This window comes from Podarcis melisellensis (assembly GCF_964234715.1).
Source record: "Podarcis melisellensis genome assembly, chromosome: 12".
In the NCBI taxonomy this organism is placed as follows: Eukaryota; Metazoa; Chordata; class Lepidosauria; order Squamata; family Lacertidae; genus Podarcis; species Podarcis melisellensis.
The window spans coordinates 42,166,821-42,191,754 of record NC_138544.1 but is presented as its reverse complement, the minus strand read 5'-3'; the positions used below and the strand labels follow the sequence as shown (position 1 = coordinate 42,191,754).

General features: G+C 41.7%; 1 protein-coding gene across 6 annotated transcripts in view; it reads right to left on the bottom strand.

Annotated features, from left to right (window-relative positions):
* The window catches only part of CCDC7 (coiled-coil domain containing 7), a 154,177-nt gene that overhangs the window by 58,040 nt on the left and 71,203 nt on the right, over nt 1-24,934 (bottom strand). For 5 of the 6 annotated variants that reach the window (XM_081931350.1, XM_081931346.1, XM_081931349.1 and 2 more), the window contains exons 26-39: nt 24,348-24,470; nt 23,023-23,142; nt 22,602-22,727; nt 21,124-21,243; nt 18,844-18,969; nt 18,190-18,309; nt 16,834-16,968; nt 14,470-14,598; nt 12,440-12,565; nt 10,277-10,396; nt 8,945-9,064; nt 3,613-3,732; nt 3,080-3,208; nt 2,414-2,533 (exon numbers count right to left, since the gene is read on the bottom strand). In XM_081931350.1, the coding sequence (XP_081787476.1) occupies nt 2,414-2,533; nt 3,080-3,208; nt 3,613-3,732; nt 8,945-9,064; nt 10,277-10,396; nt 12,440-12,565; nt 14,470-14,598; nt 16,834-16,968; nt 18,190-18,309; nt 18,844-18,969; nt 21,124-21,243; nt 22,602-22,727; nt 23,023-23,142; nt 24,348-24,470 (1,734 nt within the window). The remainder of the gene's footprint in view (nt 1-2,413; nt 2,534-3,079; nt 3,209-3,612; nt 3,733-8,944; nt 9,065-10,276; nt 10,397-12,439; nt 12,566-14,469; nt 14,599-16,833; nt 16,969-18,189; nt 18,310-18,843; nt 18,970-21,123; nt 21,244-22,601; nt 22,728-23,022; nt 23,143-24,347; nt 24,471-24,934) is intronic. The other variant, XM_081931351.1, reaches the window with a different exon arrangement.

Here is a 24,934-nt window from a genome sequence, read left to right as displayed (position 1 = left end):
TATTATTGCTTTTTTGGAAGATTTGGAACACAAGAGGGGGTGGGGAGGGGAAGTCCTAGATATTGGAAAAAGTTTATGAATTGGATTTTATTTGTTTTAATTTGGAAAACCTTAATAAAAATTATTTTTTAAAAAAAAACATAACAAGAACTACCATAGGGACATCGGAATTTTCAAAAGTAGGGGGTCCATGGCTTGACTTTTGGGGGGAAAGGGGGAAGTCCACAGTAGTTAGCTAACTGAGAACCATTTATATAAATGATATTTCTCCATTGCTAATGGACAATGGATCTTAGGCTGGGATCTTGCTTCTCCTTCTGGTCAAAGACAGGAAAGATGAACTTAGGGAAATAGGTTGGCTCTCAAATAATGCACTAGTTTGCATCCTCACCAAGCTCAAATACATTCACACATTCATACGTCCATCACAGAATATAAAGAAAACAACAACATTCTATTACAACACTAATACAAACATGTAATACTACATTGAACAAATGTAAATAAATGTAAACCCACAACAACTGAAATGAATGTAAAAATGATAGAAATATCCTTAAGCTAAGTATAATTCTTTCTCCGATTGGTAATGAAGATCATTAGCCTGGGATGTACTACGACTATCAACAACCAGTGTGGGCCATCTAAATGGCTGCTTAAGATAGAAGAACTTGCCATAGTACTTTACTTCTAAATGCAGCTTCTGCAGAAGCATACTTATAATGATTTACAAATGTGCTGGGAGATGTCCAGGTTGCTGCCTACCATACCTCAACTAATGGTGCACTCATTGCAAATATTGCAGATGTAGCTGCTATCCTTGTGGAATGTACTGTCACTGGTGGAATGTACTTATAAACCTTAATAGTATGTGCTCTAATCCAACATGATAATCTTGTATTTATCATCTTCCTCCCTAAAGTTGTGAAAGGATACAAAAAGGCAATCTCCCTTAGTTTATTTTGTTCTCTCTATATACCTTTACAGTGGGACGCGGGTGGTGCTGTGGTCTACCACAGAGCCTAGGGCTGGCTGATTGGAAGGTCGGCAGTTCGAATCCCCGTGACGGGGTGAGCTCCCATTGTTTGGTCCCTGCTCCTGCCCACTAAGCAGTTCGAAAGCACGTCAAGTGCAAGTAGATAAATAGGTACCGCTCCGGCGGGAAGGTCAACCAGGTTTCTGTGCCCTGCTCTGGTTCACCAGAAGTAGTTTAGTCATGCTGGCCACATGACCCGGACGCTGTCTGCGGACAAACGCCGGCTCCCTCAGCCTATAGAGCGAGATGAGCGCGCAACCCCAGAGTCCTCCGCGACTGGACCTAACGGTCAGGGGTACCTTTACCTTTATATACCTTTACTGCCTGGAAGACAACTAAAGTGTGTCATGCTCTTTCTGACTGATTTGATGGCACAGGACAAAGGGTTAGCAAAATCAACTCCTCTTGTGTATGAAAGCATGGCATTACTTTTGGAATGAAAGATGTATCTGTCCTCAAACTATTCTCTGTATGAAATGCACAAAGAGGTTTAACTACAGAATGTGCATTCAATTCAGACACCCTGTGGGTAGATGTACCATAAGTGCCACCCAAAACAACACTGAGAGACATCAGTCTGCTTTCCTCAGTTCATCTTTCCCACATTTGGCCACAGGGTGGAGCAAGATCCCAGTCTAATGATCTTCATTACCAATGGGGGTATTTATTTGTTATTTATTTTAAAATATTTATTAACTGTTTATTATTAAAAGTAATCATGAAGCAATGTGAACAACATAAAAACATAAACATAAAACATCCAATAGAATGTAGAAACTAATGCAGCCAAGTTGGTGCCAAACATATTGCTCTGCTTTCCATTGGACCACAGTGAGGCCAAGAGGTGGGTCTTGCCATCTTGGCAGTCCAGGATTTCCATACACACTGCCCAGGCTTTAGCACTGGAAAGGTCACTTTGGTGCTGCTAATGCAGTGGTTTGACTTCATCCCTGGAGGCACACTCCAATGTCTCCTGAGACAGACAGATACCACCAATGTTAGGTATTTTTGTGTTTTTATACTGTAAATAACCCTGTGATCCTCGGATGAAGGGTAGTATAGAAATGTAATAAATAAAATAAAACATAAAATAAAACATAAAAACAGCACCAGCCTTGGTGGAAAACTGAACTCTAAGGACAGATATGGCTCATAAGGTTTTTCACATGGTTCAAGTTCTTTTCAGCTGTATTGCACTTACATAAAAATAAGCATTGGTCCTTTTTTCAAACTGTGCAGCATCTTAAACCTGTGCAGGTCTTAATGCAAAAATAATCTACAGCCATTCAATGGATGCTTAGCGTTGAACATAAGGTTTTCAGTTTAGCTTAATGTCAAAACTTTAGTTGGCAAAATGAAGAATCATAGCAAACCTACCACTGATACTGCCAGGCTCAGCAGCTGCAAGGGCTTGGGCTTCTTCCAACTCTTTCTGGTTCAATTCCAACTTTTCCTTTAACCCTTCCTTCTTCATCAATAGTTGTTGCAATTCCATATCTGCAGAAAGAAATGGCTTGGAATCATCTCTTGAAAACGAATCCCTTAATCTCAGGGATGTGGGTTTGAGCTCCATGTTGGGCAAAAGATTTTTGAATTGCAGGGGATTGGATTAGATAACACGCATAGTTCCTTTCAACTTTACAATTCTATGAGTCTGTGATTCTTATCGGGTTTGATAAAACCCAAAAGGGTTGGATAAAATAGCACAAATGCCTTAACAAAAAATCAATATAATTAACAGCAATCCTACATGTTTGCTACATATGCAGTAAGATAAGAATGAATCCTCTCTAGCTTCACCCCAACACACGGCCAAAGCCTTAGGGAGAAAGTTTCCGCAGGTGCAAATGGGGTTTTCCCCCTAAGACTTCTAGCTGCAAGGGTTATCCCAAACAAGCCAGAAAGGGAACATACATATCTTCCTTCCTCACATACTGTACTGCATTTCCAATACAAACTGCTGTCTTCCTGACAGTAAGAAAATAACTAGTTGTATGCTACATTTCTAGCAAGTTTCTGCTTTGGCCCTCCATTTCCACTCACCAGGAGGTTTTCCAGCTAGAGTTGCTCTTTCTGAAACACGATCCTTTGCTTCTTCTATATCACATACTGTTTCCTCTAGTTCTTTAGACAATAGTTCTTTTTGCTCAGCTAGCTCCTGTAGTTTAGTCTCTGCAAAATAATTTCACACCAGATGATAACAAAATATAGGCTGAAATAACTTGCTACACGCATTAGTGCAAATTCCTTTATTACCTGGAAACTTTAAATGTGTACTGTATATGCATTTATATTACTAGTTGCACTTTACTTCCTACAAACCTTGACTTTCAGGCTGAGTAAATTTTCTTTTAACTATAATATTTTTGTTTTTGTTTTTTAAAAGCCCCTTACTAACACATTGGTGGGTGGGCCCAGTGGGCAGAACAACAAATAAGAATACAGTAGGCCAGACTAGTTTCTACACACACAAACAAACTCCTCAAACTAGGCAAGCAAGAAGCATTATCAGAGAGCTCAAGGATAAATTCAAGTCATGCTATAGATAACAGCATGAGAAATCACATCATACATACCACTGATACTGCCTGGCTCAGCAATTGCAAGAGCCTGAGCTTCTAGTAGCTCCTTCTGATTGGATTCCAACTTTTGCTGTAACTCTTGCTTCTTTGCAGACAGCTCATATAATTCCCTTTCTGCAGAAATATTATACATATATTTGAAGAATAATTTCTAAACTCATAATTGCTCACGTAAAATAAAAGGACTTAAACATGGAATTATTTCACAGAAATAACGAACTCTTTATCTCTCATTGCAGATCTTATAAAAAGGCAAAGGAGCATAATGAAACCCTTGTGGGAATGTGGCAAAGTAACCTCAATGTGGCATAAGTCCCTGACAGTATCACACAGATCAAGTATGACAGTATCACACAGATCAAGTTTGGGCCTTGCCCAACATGGTACCTTCCAGATGTTTGGAGCCACAATTCTCATTAACCCCAAGCCAGCATGACCTATGGCCAGGATGATGGAAATTGTAGTCAAACATTTGGAGGGCCACAAGTTCCCCATCAGTGCTCTAAATTACAACAGTAAAAAATATGCTAATTCCCTGTTCTCCCAGTTGTTGCAAACAGGAGGCTATGTATAAATTCTCTTGCACGGATCATCAGTGCTGCTGAGTCAGCCAAGTTATCATTTTTCTTCCTTTTCAAGCCAAAAGAAGAGATGGTACAGCTAGGCAGTAGTAGTCAGTGGACAGGATGGGACTATGCTGCTTATCTGGCTCTCCAATGCCCAAATGGCTGCTGATTATGGAGAGGCATGGGGGAGTGGAGAGGTCAGTGTGGCTGCACCAGCAGAAGCAGCAGATTGATGCACTTGGACCACACCAACCTTCTCACCAGCACTGGCATTAGGAAGCCTGGTAAGTAGAGCACTTTTGCACTGCTGATTACTACTGTTTCTGGGTGAACCCTCTCATTATGATTAAGTTTAGGGAGTACTGATCCACCAAGCTAAAACTTTTCTGCACATCCTTTTTCTTTCATATTTATTAGTTCTTTTTTATACATACTGTCAAAAGAGCTCATGAGAGCTTGCCAGAACCATCTGCTGAAGCTGAAGCTCCTCACTTCTCTGGTAGCACTAGCAGCAGCAGCAGAGGAAGCACCCACTCAGGCACTCTATCAGTGGGGTTCTACCACCCACCCAAGACAGTTGTTCAGTCTGTCTCATGGGTGGGTTGGCCCTGGAAAAGGGGGTTGTCCCAAGCAAGCAGGAGAGGGGAGAGACATCTCTTCTCTCCTCATATACCTGAGGAGGCCTTCCCAATAAGAACTGCTGTCATCTCCACCCCCTGATTGCAAGTAAGGGGGGGAACCTAGTTCCATGCCACTTTTCTTGGAAGCATCTGCTTTGGCCCCCAGTCCCTACTCACCAGGAGATTTTCCAGCTAGAGTTGCTCTTTCTGAAACACGATGCTTTACTTTTGCCATATCATTTACTGTTTCCTCTAGTTCTTTAGTAAAGAGTTCATTTTGCTTAGCTAGCTCCTGTAGTTTAGTCTCTGCAAAACAATTTTACACCAGTAAATAAAAAAATGAATATATGCTGAAATAACTGTGCTACATACAATAATGCAATTTCCATTATTACCTAGAAACTTTAAATGTGTACTGTGTGTGCATGGATAATAGTAGCTACCTGTACTTCCTACACACCCTGACTTTCAGGCTGATTAACGATAGAGTATCTTTATTTTTTGTTTTGTTTTTAAGACCCTTATTAACATGACAACATATTATACCACTGAAGGAACAATCCTCTACAGTAGGAAGGGGAGCAAAGCTTTTCCAGACAGAGAACTGGATTCCTTTCTGGTCAACCTTCCGGAAGCCACAGGCCGTTGGTGGACAGGCCCAGTGGCAAAAGTGGATGGAACAACAAATATGAACACAGAAGGCTAATTTCTACTAACACACATTGACCCTATCCTCCAACTAGACAAGCAGGAAGCATTACCAGAGAGTTCAAGGACAAATTCCAATCAGGCAAAACCCTCAAGGAGGCTGCAAAGAAGGACTGATAATAGCTGTTGCCCAGGGAGATTCCCAAGAGCCAGTGAGGCCTGGAGGAGCACAACTGACCCCCAGGCCAGAGTTTTCCCACTCCTGTTCTATGCAAAGGCTCCTGGCAAGGACTATCAACTTTATTCAGACAGAAGGTCTTTCATGCCAAGTATATATGCATGCTTAAATGCTTTGGTTTTATATTCAATGATGTCCCATTTGTGCAAGGACTTGGACTTTCCCCAGACAATCACCTTAAATCTGTACTGGGGTCTGCCTCAACCTTCCAAGGAAGCTTTTGTGGTGGTGCATGCCATAAACAGTCTTTTTACCTTGAGTTACAAATGTGTTACTTCCTCAGGAAATTTATTGAGGAGATTTTGATTCCAGACAATGATACTGGACAGCATTTTAAATGATGTTTCCGCCATTTAGAGCCTATTTCTCCCTACCCTGATACTTTTTCATATTTCCATTGTACACTAGCTTCAGAATATAAACTCTACAGAGGGAGAAATTGACCAAAAGCAATAAGTAACTTTCTGCATGAAGTCAATTTTCCTAATTATCCATTGGATGAATTATATTCTACTAAGAGAGACCAAATTGCAAACATGCGTTGGATTATGAAGAAAGCTAGAGAAATCCAGAAAAACATCTACTTCTGCTTCACTGACTATGCAAAAGCATTTGACTGTGTCGACCACAGCAAACTATGGTAAGTTCTTAAAGAAATGGGAGTGCCTGATCACCTCATCTGTCTCCTGAGAAATCTCTATGTGGGACAAGAAGCTACAGTTAGAACCGGATATGGAATAACTGATTGGTTCAAAATTGGGAAAAGAGTATGACAAAGCTGTATATTGTCTCCCTGATTATTTAACCTATATGCACAATTCATCATGTGAAAGGCTGGACTAGATTAATCCCAAACTGGAATTAAGATTGCCAGAAGAAATATCAACTACCTCAGGTTTGCAGATGACACAACCTTGATGGCAGAAAGTGAGGAGGAATTAAAGAACCTTTTAATAAGGGTGAAAAAGGAGAGTGCAAAATATGGTCTGAAGCAGTGTTTCCCAACCTTTTTTGGGCAAAGGCACACTTGTTTGATGAAAAAAATATCGAGGCACACCACCATTACAGCCCCGTGACGTCAGCGCGCAGCGTCACTTGAGCTCCTTCTCCTGCTCGTTCAGGGCCGCAGTGGCGTAGCGTGGGTTGTCAGCACCCGGGGCAATGCAAGTAATTTGCGCCCCCTAACCTGTGGATTTGCGCCCCCTAACACTAACCCCCAGATGTTGCGCCCGGTGTGGCCGGCCCCCCCTGCACCCCCCACGCTAGGCCACTGATCCATAGCTAAAAGCAGAAGTCGACAAATGTGTCCTGTTTTTTGCTCTTCAAAATATGGCAACCCGAAGACCCCCAGGGACCGTCCAACCAGCCTAGGAAGTGTGCTCTGGTCGCGGGGGAGGTTACACGAGGCATTGCCATCCACACCTGGAATTGAGGAGGAGCTGGAAAGGTCCTTTGGTTTCACACCCAGGACCCATTTTTTCTCTCTTCTTTTGAGAAAGGGGTGGGAAACGGGATTTGGAGGGCGCTTGTGTGCGCGTAGCTGAGCTCCAGTTGCTCTGGGCATTTCTGGACGGCGCCGGTAGCGTCTCTCCTAACCCCTCCCCACCCCGGTCTCCACCCCCCCCCGCCCAAAGGCTTCCCCCTACCTGGCCAAAGTTCCACCCGAAGCTGGAGATGCGGTTCGCGCTGCCCACGAAGACAACGCCGAACTCGGAGAGGACGTATTCCTTGCGCTCAGCGCAGCGGCGCAGCTAGCCGCTCAGGGGCCCGGGGCGGCGCGCGCGTCCTGCAGCCAAGGGCGAGTGCCATGGGGGCGAGCCATGGCAGGGCGCGCTGCGTGGAGCCTCGCTGCAGCCTCCCCCTCAGCTGTAGGGAGGCTGAGGCGGTGGGCAGAGGCCAGAGCGGAGCTTGCGGGCAGTTCGCCCGCAGACGCATGACTCAGGCACGCTGCAGGCGCCGAGGTGTGGCGCCCAGTGCCCCCCGCCTCGCCTAGCTACCAGTGGCATAGGAAGGGGTCTGCGGCGGGTGCGGGGCTGAAAGGACATGCAAGGCTCCATGCTGCTGCCCGGACATGCCGGCCTCCTCCTCGTCCGCTGTCTCGCGGACACCGGGCTCCCGCTGCTTGCTGGGCTCCCGCTGCTTGCGGAGAGGTGCCTGCATGCCGAAGCCTGGGCGCGCTGAGCTCAGCGCGTCCAGGCTTCGCGGACCTCTCCGCAAGCAGCGGGAGCGTTCCCGCTGCTTGCGGAGAGGTGCCTGCATGCCGAAGCCTGGGCGCGCTGAGCTCAGCGCGTCCAGGCTTCGCGGACCTCTCCGCAAGCAGCGGGAGCGTTCCCGCTGCTTGCGGAGAGGTGCCTGCATGCCGAAGCCTGGGCGCGCTGAGCTCAGCGCGTCCAGGCTTCGCGGACCTCTCCGCAAGCAGCGGGAGCGTTCCCGCTGCTTGCGGAGAGGTGCCTGCATGCCGAAGCCTGGGCGCGCTGAGCTCAGCGCGTCCAGGCTTCGCGGACCTCTCCGCAAGCAGCGGGAGCGTTCCCGCTGCTTGCGGAGAGGTGCCTGCATGCCGAAGCCTGGGCGCGCTGAGCTCAGCGCGTCCAGGCTTCGCGGACCTCTCCGCAAGCAGCGGGAGCGTTCCCGCTGCTTGCGGAGAGGTGCCTGCATGCCGAAGCCTGGGCGCGCTGAGCTCAGCGCGTCCAGGCTTCGCGGACCTCTCCGCAAGCAGCGGGAACGCTCCCGCTGCTTGCGGAGAGCTGCCTGTTTGAGGGCTGGGGTCGGGGGAAGCTCTAGCTTCCCCCGCCCCAGCCCCGCACCTGGGGGGGAAATAATTTTTTCCCCTTTATTTCCCCCCAAAAAAACTGGGTGCGCCCTATGGTCCGGTGCGCCCTATGGTGCGAAAAATACGGTAAGTTCACAAAGTATTGACCCACTGTACTAAGACACCTCTGCCACACATTTTGTTTTCTCACATTTATTTGTTGAGTTTTGTCCAGCAACAGTACCTCTCAAGCCAGCTAACAACACTTAAAATCCACTATTGTTGCACATTAAATTATAGTATAAACTGATGGATTAAGCTTGAATTTCTTAGCATTCCTGATCCCTTCCTATGACCTCCATAGTTCTCAACTGGAACTATGTCTAAGAATGATAAAACACAACATCTCCTTTTGATGTTCTCAGTAACGAAAGTGATAATAAGGTTTGTAATATGCACATTATGTGTTTTTGTACAACTTAAGGTAATTTCATTTTAAACTTACCAGCAGTAAATACAAATCCTTCTGAGACACTATCCTGTGCTTTTTGCATCTCATGCACAGTTGAATCCAGTTCTGCAGCTAAGCATCTTCTTTGTTCAATTAGCTCTTGCAGCTTATGATCTACAAAGATATGTTACATCAGTTTGTAACAAAGTATTAATACACTGTTAAATAATTGCATTATTTAAAATAACATCAAGCTTTTAAAAGTAATTCCTGTTATGTGCTCAAAGCATCAGTTGAGGGAGTACTACACATATTATATGTGGTCTTTTTATGTGTGCTTAAATTAGTCACTTATTTTAAAGAAACCATGTGCTCCCATCACTCATCAGCTGATGGGCAGTGGGATGGGGTGGGGTGGGGAAACCATTTCCATTTAAATTGCTGTTAAAATGGAGGAAAACAGCACAAGCAACGCTGACACTAAACCCTACATATATTAAGTAAAATAGAAACATCATCACCCGACCCCACCCCCACCCATCTTTCCCCCCACCTCTTTCCCCCTTTTCTTCCTAATGTCTCAACAAATGAAACTGACTTGTAAAAATGTTACATGGGGGGGGGGGGAATATGAGAAAGACATTGCACATACTTTTGTAAATCAAGAAAATCTTTAATAAAAACACATTTTTTAAAGAATGGAGGAAAACATCTCCCACACAAGTCAATTAGTTTGTACTTATGAAAATACAAAAATAATACTCTATAGCTAGTGGTTTTTTTCAAGAAAATAGGTCGCGCCTCAACTGCCCACCCACCCGCTTGTTCGCTCCTTCCTTTGCTGCTTCTAATGTCACTTCCTGCAGCTAAAGGCACAACTTCCCAGAGGCAATTTGTCACAACCTTTACAATTGTCAAAGTGCCTTCTAGGAGGGTGCCTGACGATTACAAAAGGGTGGCATGACCTTTCTACAATCATCAGGCACCTTCCTGGAAGGTGTTTTGACAATCGTAAGGGTCGCACCCAAGCACCTTTGGGAGGCTGCGCCTGCAGTCACAGGAAGTGGTGGTGGCAGTGGAGGAAGTAGCAATGGCAGTGGAGGAAGTGGCAATGGCAGTGGAGGAAGTGGCAAAGGTGGGGGGAGGGGAGGAAATGAGCAGGTGAGCAAGCAGGCAGGCAAGCAGTAGCGGCAAGATGGTGGCTGGGGGAAAAGCTGTGGTGGTACAGCATACCGGCAGGTACCACCTCAAAAAAAGCACTGTCTATAGCTATGCAAAGGTCATTGGGCAGTGCCCAAAAGTTAAACTGAAACATAAGGATCCTAATTCCAAGTAGAGGTGTTTCAGACTGTAAGCTGACAACATGGGAAGCCAGATTATACATACCACTGATACTGCCAGGTTGAGCAATGGCAAGAGCCTGAGCTGCTTCTAGCTGCTTCCGGTTAGATTCCAACTTTTCCAATAACTCTTGTTTCTTCTCTGATAGTTCATATATTTTTCTTTCTGGAAAAAATGTGCTTCAATCAATTCTTGAAAAATAGTGTCAAAAGTCATCCTTGTTCTCAACATCATGTAGAATGATTTTTTTTAATTGACTCATTAATATATCTTCTTTTGCTGAAGCAAAGCTTAAAAAGATGTCAAATGGGTGCTTTAGGGAATGTAGCAATGTAACTTAAAGAGGGAAATTCCCTGACAATCCAAGAGATCCGTTGTGATAATGTACACTGAAGTGTGAAAATCTGGGGCCCCTCAAGGTATTTGGAGACAGGCAATGCTGAGGCTGAGAGGAGATATGATAGTCATCTTCAAATATCCAAAGGGCTGTCACATGGACGATGGAGCAAGAATGTTTTAATCTGCTCTGGAGGCCCCAAACAAATGGCTTCAAGTTACATGAAAGGAGATTCCAACAAAACATCAGGAAGAACTTTCTGATGGTAAGAACTATTTGACAGTAGAACAGACATCCTTGGAGGGTGATGGACTCTCATTCATTGGAGATTTTTAAGAATAGGTTGGATGACCATCTACATTGCAGGGGATTGGACTAGATTACCCTTGGGGTCCCTACTATATGATTCTATGAAGGTCCTCTCTAAATAAATGTTTTGATTAAGACAGAAAAAGTGTCTTAAAGTAAGTTTTAAACACAGTGGTACCTCGGGTTAAGAACTTAATTCATTCTGGAGGTCTGTTCTTAACCTGAAGCTGTTCTTAACCTGAAGCACCACTTTAGCTAATGGGGCCTCCTGCTGCCGCTGCGCCGCCACTGCACAATTTCTGTTCTCATCCTGAAGCAAAGTTCTTAACCCGAGGTAATATTTCTGGGTTAGTGGAGTCTGTAACCTGAAGCGTATATAACCTGAAGCATATGTAACCTGAGGTACCACTGTATATAAAATGAAAATGCTATGCATAAATAATCTCACATTGATTGTCAGTTATTGGGGGCAATAAATATAGTGACCCTCCATTTTGCAATGTATCTGTTGCTGGAAGCCACAGAAAGTGTGTCCAAGTAAATGATTTTTCAGGTGAACTATCTCAGGGTAGCACTGCCCTAGAAGCATAGCACAGGGCATACTGCTACCACGAGCTTCACTTAACTCAAGCTACCCATACTCAAAATCCAACAGAGATACCTACTAAAATTAATAAGTGCCTCAAGTTTCTCAATAGACCTGCCCTCCATGTTGCTGTCATCAGAGAGACTTGCATTCTTTGCAGCGCCTTTGCGAGATGCAAAGAAGATCTCTCAACTGGCCATAGTTTCTCAGAACTTTCCCTTCCTCAGTTAACCCTATGGAGCCAATTTACAGTGAGGGGGGAAGGAGGCACAGCTTCAAACTGTCTTTTAAAATTTCAAACTTTGTCTTATGCTATGTCAGCTGTACCTATAAGAGAACCAAAAGCAGCAACAAGAAGAAACAAAGGAGATGTGGCTTCAGATCAACCTTCATAGTGATATCCTGGTGTGGCAATTTCAGTTTCAATCATTTTTCCAGTCTTAAATTCAGTTCTGCACCATGGGCATAGCCAAGATTTGGAGGCAGCAGGTCTTTTGTTGGGGGTAGGCAGAACCTCATTTCACTATGTATTTTTATTGATTTAGAGGGGCTGTTTCCCTCCCTGCCCCCCTTGGCTACACCCATGTTCCACACATTACTACATCTGTATGTGTATTTTATTTTAAGACTTCATGAAAATCCTTCAGCACTTTAGTGCTAACTTCTAATACAAACATTTTGGTATGAATTTCCCCTAACAAGCACATTTCTGCAAGCATTTTTCTTAATATTGCATTTTTAATGTCATCTTATCTAATATATGAATTTTGTTCACACTCTCCTTATTATACACATTTTTGTGAACATTATTTGACTGGAGAACTGCATAGGAAAAATCAAAACAGGACATATTTTGAAGGATAGCCACATTTCACCTATTGTTTCAGGAAGTGCAAATTAGGTAGGTTTGCATTAAAATGTGAAGCAAACTGAATGTCTCCCCACCCCTTTTTAAGAGTACTTATTCTCTACTTACCAGTAGGTCGTACAAACACAGTTCTTTCTGAAGCACGACGATATACATTTTGTATACCATCCAAAGTTGCCTCAAGATCTGCAGTCAGACATCCTTTTTGCTCAGCTAACTCCTGCAGCTTATGCTCTACAAAAAAATTTCAGGCTAATTCATAACAAAAATATTAATATATATGGAAAGAATATATTTAATATGAATACTTAGCATTTATCAGGTGTTTCTTGTGCCACTTCACTGAGCTGAATGAAATGCTCCCTCCTCCCATCAGTTACCACATTCATACATGGTCATGTTAGGAGGAATATTTCATCAATGAGGCCATTTTTTTGCATGGGCAGGTGCATGCTCTGCACCTGGTTACTTTGGAGCCAACCAAAGACATTCAGCTAGGTTTGGACTTTGTGTACTAAGGATGTTGTTGAGAATGCTCACATGAATTCTAATAAGCTCCCATACTTTTCCAACTCAGAGTTTTAACTTGTGGCAGTCTTGTGGGCTCCAAACTGAGATATAAAAAACTCAAGCTTGGCCCCTGTGCACACACCCATTGCCTCAGGATTAACTGAGTTAATCCCTATCAATCAGAAATAATGAGAGTTTAAAAGTTCCCATGATCCTTTCTGGGAAAGTGCTGTGGCTGTCTTTGTAGCTCAGAATTGAACTTTGCTGACATATCTATCAGAAATTGCAATACAATTGCAGTACAAATGACAAATGTTGCTAGAGACTAATGGCTGTCTTTGCAACTGAGAATGGGGTAAGCAAATAGCTCCTTGGGAATATTGTGCACAGCTTCCTAGGCTTAAATGTGTGATTCCCTCCCCAAACCCCTCTTATGAGCTTGGTCCACCCAAAGTCCCCTTGTAAAATGTGTTCTGCCAAAATTGAGTATGATGATGCAAAGATTGGCAACACCACCTCCTCAGTCTGAGAAGCAACTTTTCACCTGCTAAAAATGCACACTGCATTATTCTAGTGCCACCACTAGGACTAGTAGGCTAGGGCTGCTGGTGCTCAATGCCCTTTCCTCAGCTTTCTGGAACTATGTGAATCAGTGGCAGCCAGTGGATTGGAATGGTGATGCTGACTGGGTATAGTGGCAGAGTCAATGTGATTATTTATTCATTCATTTTATTGTATTTATATCCCTACCAACATTCATCTAACCAGTTATGGCTAGAAGAGGGAAACTATTAGTTCCAAATGGGTAGTGAATGGCCAAAAAATGATTATACGACAAGTGATATGACAAATTTGTTTCTTTATTAGTAACATATGAAACAAATAGGCCACATTCGTTTCTTTTTATTATTACATGTATATACCCTGTAATGGTTATATGGGGTTGCTCGTGCGTAAGTTGCCGCCACTCCTGGCTAGGTTGCCTGGTTAAACCTTTTCCTGGCTGGACAGCCCTTCACTTTGTGGCTGTTTCAGTCGCTAGCAGAATCCGTCAGTGGGCGTTTCTTGAACTTCTTCCAGCAAAGAAGTTCTTTGACGCCAAGTCTACACCTACTTTCCCTGCGTGGAAGTCTTCTGCGAAGGGTGGGTGTGGGTAGCGGAGGACCTGTGCTCTCCCTGCTGGTCTCCAGCGAAGAGTCCTGGAACCCCCTCGCCGATTCCCCCATCCACCTCCCTTTATCCCTGGTGTTACGCTGATTTCCTTCTCCAGCTGATGAGTTCCCTCTCTCCCTGCTGGGCCCTTCTCCGGCATCGCTTGGGAGCCTTGCCTCCACTTCTGGCTCCGATGTCAGTTCCCTGACATCCCCCCTTTAGCAAAAAGGACTACTTGGTACTCAACTGTAATGAAGATTTCAAAGGTAGGAAAGCGATGCTTTCAGACCCAATCTACCCCCTGGTCTTGCTGGCTGCCTACAGACTGTTGTAGAGCAATTCTGTTACTAGAGAGTGCTCAATGCCCATTCTGCAGGCATATCTTCTGGCCTTTGTGAAACTGCTTGGCAGGTAAGTACCTTAATTCAGTGAACATATATTTGTAGTTGAAGCAAGAGAAATCACAGTATACATACCACTAACACTCCCTGGTTGAGTAGCTGCAAGTTCCTGAGCTTCTTGTAGTTCTTTCTTAGTAGATGCCAACTTCTCTAGTAACAGTTGCTTCTTTTCGGTTAGCTCATACAATTCATTTAATCCCTTTTCTGCAAGCAAAAATATTTTGAATCACCTTTTGGGGAAATGTTTTATATTGCACAAAAACTCAGTTTTCAGTCACCCACAAACTTACTGATGCCATTTAAAATATATAATGTTATCTGTCAATGCAGATCTTAAGACACGGCAAACAGTTCGTTTGCTATGTAAAATCCCATTTTTTCTGTTTCTCAACTCTAAGTTCCTCCTTTGAGCTCTAATTGTTCCTAACATGAAGCCAGAAAGAGATCACCCTGTGCACTGTACTCTGTCATCTGTGGTCTCCCTGTGTGGAGTTTATCTTTTGCTGCTATGCTGAGATTAGATACTCAGACATATTTTTTCTTGGGAGGTAAAGAACACTGGTCCTTACCTGAAGAACATTTATCCAGGATGACAGGCCATCTCATTGTTCCATGCACTCCAAGGTTGAAGGAAGTAGACATGGCTTAGTGCTCCTCAGCCTCAATTCATTTCATGATGAGACCATGGATTGATTCAAGACAGGTCAAGCAACATAAAGAGGAGTAGGAGACAAAGCATTGTGCCCAAGTGCTGCAAGCCCTGAGAAGCTACAAGCTGGGTTTTTTCTTTGTTGACTAGGAGCATGTGGTCTTTCAGAGCATTGATGCTCCTCTTTATGTTGTTGGTGTTGGTGGCGTGCTGCCTGAACTAAAGAGGAAGAGGCACCTGACTTAGCCTCTGAAAGAATGATTGGGTCAAGGAGTGCTGGAAAATGTTGAAGTTGTGGTCCTTCCTGAAGGGCTGGCCTATTCAAAAGGGTTGGAAAGGCTGAGAAGGGGAATATGGGCGATCTGTCCTGCTATTTCATGGTGACTAGACTGGTTTACAGAATCTCCTTCAATGTCTGTTTGGTCATTGCTGCATATGTGGGCCTCTCTGGATCTTGGTGAGGGTTATCTAAAAGTTTAACCAGCCAGAGCACAGGTACTCAGGAAAGAGCTAAGGCATCACAGAAGGCCATGGATGGAAGTAGGAAATAGTGCTGTCAGTCTTGAGCAAGGTAAAGTCAAGTCTGTGCTCAGAAAGGTCTTTGAATTGGACATCCCCTTCTTTAGGAAGTAGAGACCAATGAACACATATATAGTAGCATCCACACCTGGGACCTTTAGCATATTCATGAAGTAAGGCTCTGGTGAGTAGCATTTGTTAGCCTGAGAGGAGAGGCTTGACAGTATTTCTGAAGGGAATGGGTGCTGGAATGGAACTGATGGAATATTTTCTCCTTTAGCAATGCTATACCCTTGGAAGGAGCAAGAGCTACATCTGTTTAAGACTAAGAAAATCCTGACATATAGGGTCTTATGAAGCCTCAGAGGCAAGAAGTTGACAGGCTCAAAGAGATGGTGCAATGAGCTTTCCTCTATATCTGAATCACCACTCCCCCTCCCATCTAAGAATTTAGGGTTCAATAAAGGATCACAGGGATCCAGATCATCTGACAGGTTTGAAGGCAGTAGAAGACAAGGGCAGGTGGTTGTGAGGGAAGAACTCATATACCTAAGAGAGGAAATCCTAAGGATGAACAACGGGGGGAGCAACAGGTGGCAATAGGCCTGGGGTGGTAGGAGGACAATTGGAGGAATAAAAGGACCTTTCTTTTTTCTTTCATTTTTACACAGAGGAATAAGGCAACACAGAGATGAAAGGAACCTTAGCAGAGAAGGGGAGAAGAAAGAAAGTGCAAAAAACTTATGAAGGGGGTCAAGCAAGAGCTAGGACAAAGAAATGAAATAGAATAGGGTTGAGGAGCACCAAGGCATGCCTACTTCTTCAACTCTGTGGTGCAGATATATCAATCCTAGATTCAATACATGTAGTAGATGGTGGCACAGCAGAGATAGGGAGTGAAGACACCCTGGTCCACATTTCTGGGCTATGACTAGACTATAGAAGATCCCTGTCATTGCATTTGTAACACTGACAAATATAGTGGTACCTCGGGTTAAGTACTTAATTCGTTCTGGAGGTCCGTTCTTAACCTGAAACTGTTCTTAACCTGAAGCACCGCTTTAGCTAATGGGGCCTCCTGCTGCCACTGTGCCACCGGAGCACGATTTCTGTTCTCATCCTGAAGCAAAGTTCTTAACCTGAGGTACTATTTCTGGGTTAGCGGAGTCTGTAACCTGAAGCATATGTAACCCGAGGTACCACTGTATGCACATTATGTGTCATTAAACATAAAAATAAAAACACCTCAAGGTTATTTATTCATTACTCACCACTGGGTATTAGAAATAAAGCTCTTTGTAAAGATTGAAGCTCCATTTCTTGCATATCTTGCATACTTTCCTCTAGATCCTTTAGCTCTTCGGTCAAATGTTGTCTTAGCTCAGAAAGTTCCTGAAGTCTTTGCTCTACAAAATTATTTCATAAAATAACCAATATATTTGAAATAACTACATTCAGTACAAATTTGCAATGGATACACAATATCCATAGGAAATGGTTAATAGTAAAAGCACTTGTTGAAAGCTAAAATAACTATATATATGACCTCAACAACCCTATAGGGTTTATCACTGTATGGTCATCCCCATTTTTCCGATGGCAGGGGGATATTCTACTAAAGGGGGAAAGCCTTCTCTCATAAAGCAAATAACATTCCACTTCTCTAATTTTGAGTGAAAAGTAGGAAAAGCTACAACATGAAACAGCAAGCGACTTAGGACTAGTTTTACTAATAACTAATAAGATGATGATGATGATTAAAATGGTTACAAGGAGCACATTTCAAAATGGTTCCTTAAATGAACTACTAGCTGTGCAGTATAACCAGAGGAAAATACACACTAGAAAAGCTGCCATTGCTGTTCTAAAAACCGCAATGGCCCTAAAAACCGAAGACTCACGGGCAAAGACATGAGTTAAAAGGAAACATTTTTAAAAGTACATTACAGGAAAACCAATTTAAGTTGTTGGTAAAATATATATTTTGACCAGCAGAATCTGCAGTGCTTAGCAGTTTCCCCACTTCCTAAAGTATAAGACCCTAGCTTAACAGACCCACAGAAAGAGGAACAAGCGCAGATCTACACTCATGGTTTTTAACATTAAGGAAGGATTAAGGAATGGTTTCAATAACATATGGACACATGACACCCTACTTTTAAGATTCATAATGCGTTATTAAAATGTGACACCAGAGCAGCAGAGCAACCAACAGCAGTTTTGATGAAAAAACCCAAGGTAAAAAACACTTTAATTAATAAGTATGCCTTGTCACATTTTAAAATGACATATCTAACATCATTCTAACAACGTTAAACAGATCATTGTAGATCTAGCCCAAGTCTCCACTCCCTCAGATAATAGGTGCAGATTGGCTGCTGTGAAAAATATGAGACACACTAGGGTATAAGCTTGTAAAGTATAAGCCTAAAAGTGTAATCATGACTCTGTTCAAATTCAAAATTCAAAAATATTTCTGATTAGCAAGCTACCACTAGTAATATAAATAAAATCACTATCCCTCCTTCCTTAATGAACATATTTGTTTATGAAATCTTAATTAGGCATAAATCTGTCATTTATTATTTCTAGGTAAAAAAACATTTGAAGTTTTGTGCCTTTTTTACCATTTGCACTGTCTGACTGGAGAGATGCAAGCGTTTCTGCTTCTTGTAGATCTTTTAGATTTGCATCTAGTTTTTCTTGCAAAAGTTTTTTCTTCTCAGATAATGCAGAACGTTTCATTTCTACAAGGAAATGCCTCAGAATTATTATAAATGACTATTCCAAAGTTGTATTTAAAATTTGAAACAGTTTTAATTACGTTTCAAAGTAAGTTCTGTTGAAATCAGTTCTCTCTACTTCTGTGTAACATGGAAAGAGTTGTGCAATGGATTTGATGGAGTCCTGGGCCAAATCAGGCCTATTCAGAGGGATGATGCCACCTATTCATGGATTCAGGGAAAGTCCTCTCAAGGATTTTGCTTCCTCTCCAGAAAATTGCAACTCGTTGACTTTCAAACACACAGAAACATGACAACCCAGACTCTTAATTCCAGCCAGCAAAAATACAACCTTAATTATCACTCAATAATACATCACTCACTTTTTCCTACTTGTTGAATATATTATCCATTGCTTATGTGTAGTTATTTAACTGGATGGATTTGCTTACTATGCATTTTGAAAGTTAGGTTTCTGTGAGTGCTTAATAATGAAGAACATTAATTTTCCTTAGTTACCACTCTAATGACAACAGAGTATACAGTGGATGCAATTACCCTGAAGTTGACTTTTTCCAACAATGCTTGAAGCAGAAGGTTGCGCCATTTGCAGATCCTGCAGGTTTGCTTCTAGATGAGCAGCCAGCACCTTTCTTTGTTCTTTAAGCTCTTTTATCTTTTTATCTGTGGAAACACAAACACTTTGTACATTTATTGTACATTTATTGGACTATATATATTTGAAACTAAATAGTACTTTCTGCTTTTAGATAATAATCTGCTTTTAGCAAATATACCAATGAACAGCTATGTAATATCAATCATTCATATGTATATCCCACTTGATTATCACAGGTTTATGAAGCAAATTGCAATGCTATAAAATTACAAAACAAACTTATGAAAACACAAAAACCATAATAAATGTTTAAAGCAAAGGACATATTTAACAATATCCATATGGTAATGGGCTGCGACAAGCCACACTGGTGGCAGGAGAGGATGACAAGAGTGGCAGAAAGAGTCAAGGATAATCAAATGAACATTTAAACATCTTAGTGTAGAGTAGCATAGCATAGCATAGCATAGAATAGTATATAATTGTGTTTTTTTATTTATTTGCAGAATATGCATAGATACATTTTCAAATTGGTATCACTTGGTACTCTTTCTCTCAAAGACAATCCTAGTTGTGATCCAGAATCACTGTTTGAACAGAGTTGCTGCAAAAGACTTGTTTGACACCAGCAGCAGGCCTAACCAAACCTCCCAAAAAGAAAGTTTGTTGACAATATGTGGATAGTTATCTGAGCCTTGGTTTTATATGGACTACAGCTGAAGCTTCCTGACAGGTACCATGGGTACTCCTCTTAAAGGGGCACCAAGACCTCCCTATGCTAGCATTTCCATGTCTTCTGGTAAGCAATTCGTAGAGTGGAATTTCTCAGGCCTATCCGAAATACTTGCTGACTGCACTGTTCGGGTGGAAATCGTCAAAATGTCCAATAAAACCCAAAAGGCTGTTTTCTCAGATTTTCCATAAAAATAGCTCAAAAACGTCAATTTTTAAAGCTCAAATATGGCAACCCTAATAGAGCCAATTCTGTTCTATTTGTTTATTCTCTTCTGTTTGTTAATGTTTGGGCTTGAATAATAGTTTCTTTTAGTGTATCAGAACAGTACAGCAGCTGAATAGCTTTTTAATGAATTGATAGCAGTAGGTTATAGAAAAACCAACTTTAAAAGGGTGAAATTAATTTACTAGTGTTAGAATCAATTAGAATCAAGTTAGAACAAGTAGTTAATGAGAACTTCTTGGTGAACACAATCAATTTAGTGTGGTGTTAAAAACAGCTTTGGGGGAAGTGAATCAACTAAAGACAAAGAAGGAGAAAAATCACTAGGGAAAGAATCAATTGTACTCTCCACAGAAGAATTAATTAAGCACTCAAAGCACTGTATAGGAAGTAATTAAGCACGTCACAGGGGGAAATAGTTTGGGGAAACTGCACCAAACCAACCTGGTGCAGTAAAACTTGTCAAAACAAGTGAGCAAATCACTCGTAAGAAGTGAGTTGAGCAAAATGTTATTGGAGCTGGTGGTGTCCTGGTGTTCCCTGGAGAAAGGTTATGTGGAAAGTTTATATTTTAAAATTGGAAGAGTAATCCTAAATTAAGGAAAATTCCAAAAAGCAGCTGTCACAGCTGAGAAAATTCTAGACCTTGGCCCCACAATCTAGATGTCCCAGGGTGAACAAACACACAGCAAGGCCTTACCAACAGATTTTAATGCATGAAGGAAATTACACTGGAAGACATGCCCCTTTGGATATCCTGATCACAGGTCACTGTTCAGTGTTAACATCAACACTTGCATGGGAAGTAAGAAAGAACTCATCAGCACCCCAGTAAAGGAAGCTCACATGGAATACAGTAGATCGGTAATCCCTCGGAAGCACTGTCTACAACCTCCTCAGATTATGATCTATCAGTGTAACCAAGGAAGCTTTGTCCCTAACCAGAGTTTATATTGCAGTGTAATTCTATAGCAACCAGCTTAATATTTGTAAGTTTTCTTACATAGTACTTCGTGTTTTAGCTAGTATTATTTAAACTCGAATTAACATTAGATCTTGATCTTCCCTACAAAATAATCAAGAAGTGTGCCAAAAGTAATTTAAATGCTTTCTTTTTGTGTGTTTTAAAAGTTACAGAAATCTATTTTTGCCACTTTTTTTTGTTTTAAAGTGATACAAGCCTACGTGAACCTGGTAAAGAAAGATCTAAGGTTTCCATGTTTTAGTTTGGCATTAGAATATAGCATAACTTTGTACTTACCACTCACACTTCCTGGTTGGGTACTGGCAAGAGTTTCAGCTTCTTCTAACTCCTTCATATTTGATTTCAAACTTGCAAGCAAAACTTTTCTTTCTTTTGAGAGCTCATCTATTTCCTTCTCTGCAAAGTGAAACATGTGAGAACTAAGTGAGAATGTTCTCATGGAGATAAAAATAATATAGGGAGCAGATAAGTGTGCAGACAGAAGCATATTTAGGGTCCCTTGCACCCTTGGAAAGGAGCTGTATCAGCAAATGCTGATTGATGATAATCAGAGTTTTTGTCCTCATGCCACATTAAAGGGAGCATGAAGTATGTTGTCATCCTTGCAAAATTCCAGAGCAGGAGACCCAGTGAAACTAGAGGCTCCCCTGCTCTGTCACAGTGGGGAACTGCTGCAAAGCAGGACCTTACGATGTTGGTGGGGATGACAGTTAGGAGGTGGCAGCTGCTGCCACTATACAAGGCTCAGGCTCAGTTTGCTTCTTGCTGAAGCCATGTCAAAAGTCTGCCCAGCATTATATCAATATCAATGTTCATCTGACATGTGGTGCCCACAACAGAATGCTCTGGTTTGCAAATGTGCTTATGGGTCTTTAAAAGAGTTGGCCACCACTTGGGCTACAGGAATGATACACTCACTCTCGTTGCTGTTTATCATTTCTTTCTCTTTTGTTTACAAACTGCTTTATGCAACTTTTATCTCTTTCATATCTTGTCTAGTCTGTGGGTTGGTGCCTTACTCCTGGGGATTCAGCAAGAGTACACTTTTGGTAAATAGCTTACACTACAATCCCATAATGGTCTGCTCAGAACTAAGGGCCCCTCCAGTCATCTTTTTGTGCTCACGGTGTTATTGGGGGTATTATATGCATTGACTTAAAGACTGTTTACACCTGCAATTTTTTGGGGGTAGTCCTGTTGCTTCTTTTCCAATCAGTGCATATTCTATAACTTCCTGCTGAAATTGTTTAATTGTGTTGGGGAAAGATTCTTGCATTGCAGGGGATTGGACTAGATGATCCTAAGGGTACATTCCAACTCTGCAAATCTAAATCTAAAATCTCTCCCTTTGGGAGAGGCCAGCTGTGCAGAACTGAAATATGCCTGCCGCCTGGTGCCTAGCCAACCCCAGAAAGAGGAAGATTAAACAAACAAACAAATAAAGCTGAAGTTGAAAAATGTGTCCTCTTTCGGGAGTTTCCTTAAAAAAAGAAAAAAAGATCTCTTGAAATCATGGACTTCATCATGGGGAAGGATTTCTTCAAGCCAGTAAATCCATTTGGATTGACTCAAGGAAATTTCAAGGAATACTGTATATATATATTTTTAAAGATACATTGCTCATGTTATTTACCTGGATTGAATTCTGCATTTTGAAAGTTGGGTTTGTGGGAGAGCTTAATAGTGGAGAACATGAATTTTCATCGGTTACCAGTCTAATGACAACAGAGCATACATACAGTGAATGCACTTACTCTGAAGTTTGCTTGCTTCAGCAAGTTCTGGAGCAGAAGCTTGCGCCATTTGCAGATCCTGTTGATTTGCTTCTAGATGTGCAGCTAGTACCTTTCTTTGTTCTTTAAGCTCCTTTATCTTTTTATCTGTGGATACACAAACACTTAGTACATTTAGTGTAAGATATATATTTCAAACTAAATAGTACATTTTTGCTAATAATCTTCTTTACGTAAATGTATCAACAAACAGCTATGTATTATCAGTGAATCATATGCATATCCACTTGCTTGTCCTAAGCTCATAAAGCAAGCAGCAATGATATATTTATTTTTGTAAAATAGAATAAAATGATGAAATCACATCAAATGTTTACAATATTAGAATGTGCTTCAACCTTCAAAATGGGTTTTATGGGTTTTATGTGGAGATTGTACTTACCACTCACACTTCCTGGTTGGGCAGCAGCAAGAGTTTCTGCTTCTTCTAACTCCTTCATATTTGATTTCAAACTTGCAAGCAAAACTTTTCTTTCTTTTGAGAGTTCATCAATTCCCTTCTCTGCAAAGGTGAAAAATGTAAGAAGAAAGTCAAAACGTTCCTTCTCTCACTCCCTAAGAATCCTAGGAACTAAAGTCTTCACCTTACAGAGCTACAATCCAAAGAAAGAATAATTGGTCTGACCTAAAATGTAGTTTTGAGAGTGGGCTGTTGTATCCAATGGAATGGCTGTTCACTCTGTTGCGAGAAACTAGACGGGAGCAAAGATTTGTGGGAAGTAGGACGGACTCCCTCAGGTTTCTGGATTCGCCAATCAGACAGTACTAACTGAGTCAGTAAAGAGAAAAAACACCTGCCTACTTCCCCATACCTTGGCTCTGGAAATTTCTATAATAAAATCTCTTAATTGCTAAGTATCGAACACCCATTCCACTGGATACGACTCCCCACAAACTAAAAAGGAAGTAGTGTTGGCAGTTTCTACGATTGCAAGTGGGTAGGAAAGAAGCATGCTTTGAACGTGTTTTAAATGTATGGCATATACACAGCCACATATAGTTCTCCATTTCACCCCGTGCCTATGTCCACCTGCTATTATTTACTAACAATTTGTTTTAGGGAGCCCCTTAGATTTCAAAAGTTGTATCTACTGAAACAATCACCATCACTTCATTGAAACATCTTAAAGCCCATGTTCTGTTATATGCCTACAAATGTCCTGTCCAGACCTGTGCTTTTTCTTTACCTCATTTCATAGAGGGTTAACTAATGACAAGTATTGCTGATGTATGTATAAACACTCTGTCACATTAGGGGATGTTGAATTTTTAAACTTTCAAGTTTCAAAAATGTGCTAATAAGTTGTAATGTGACTTGGGAATTCAAAATATATTTTGGTTAAATTAATATAATTTAGCTTTGCTTAGTAAGTAAAATATGTGTAAAACTGCACAGAGATCATTAAAAATGATTGCCAAGTACTTGCAGTTATTATTACATTATATTATTATTTCAGAAGGTAGAATTAAAATTCTTTGGTTTTTCTAAAGTAGTTTATGTGTGTCTTCATCAAATGAAGACTTACCAAGCTAAAAGCTATTCAGTCACAAAAACAGCAGATTCAAATTCCTCACACCCCAAAACATATTTTTAAGATCCCTCACTGAAAAAAATTGAAAAAAATAAGTTTTACCCCTATAACAACAGGCCCTGTGTCACATGCCTATGTGACCTTCCTGTTCCTATCCCAATTATTCTGCATTTACCAGGCTTAGCTTTTTCTTCCAAGACAGCTGCAAGAGCTTTTGTAGTTTGCAGGTCCTGCATATTCTGCTCTAAATCTGCAGTCAACAGTTCTCTTTGTTGTAGTAACTCCTTCACTTTGTTCTCTGCAGAAAAAGAGACATTTTTGTGCTTGCAACACCTTTTAATGTTGTTACACATCTGGGGTAACAGAGTTTGAATGTGCAAGGGAACCTATAACTGCTAGAGTTAGTGAATGTTAGAAATTAATAAATGGTAGAATTTAGATAATATTTGGAGTACTGAAGGGAAGATGTCAGCACCTCAACTGAGACAGAAGTTGTTAAGAATGACAAAAGGTTCTGGAAGAAAGTCATCAATGGAAACCATCAACCAGGCTCTGCCAGTGAGGGAAGGAGGGTGAAACAAAAGTGATATCACATGGGGGGGGGAGTTGTCCTTTAAAAAACAGAGGTCTGGAGGGGGAGCAACAGACAGGTGGGGAGGAGTTGCTAGGAGCAGGGGTTCTTGGAAAGAAGAAAGGAAGTGGGCAGAACTTCAGGCAGAGGCCATGTGGGGCAGAACCATCTTGGCAGGCTAGGGCAGAAGG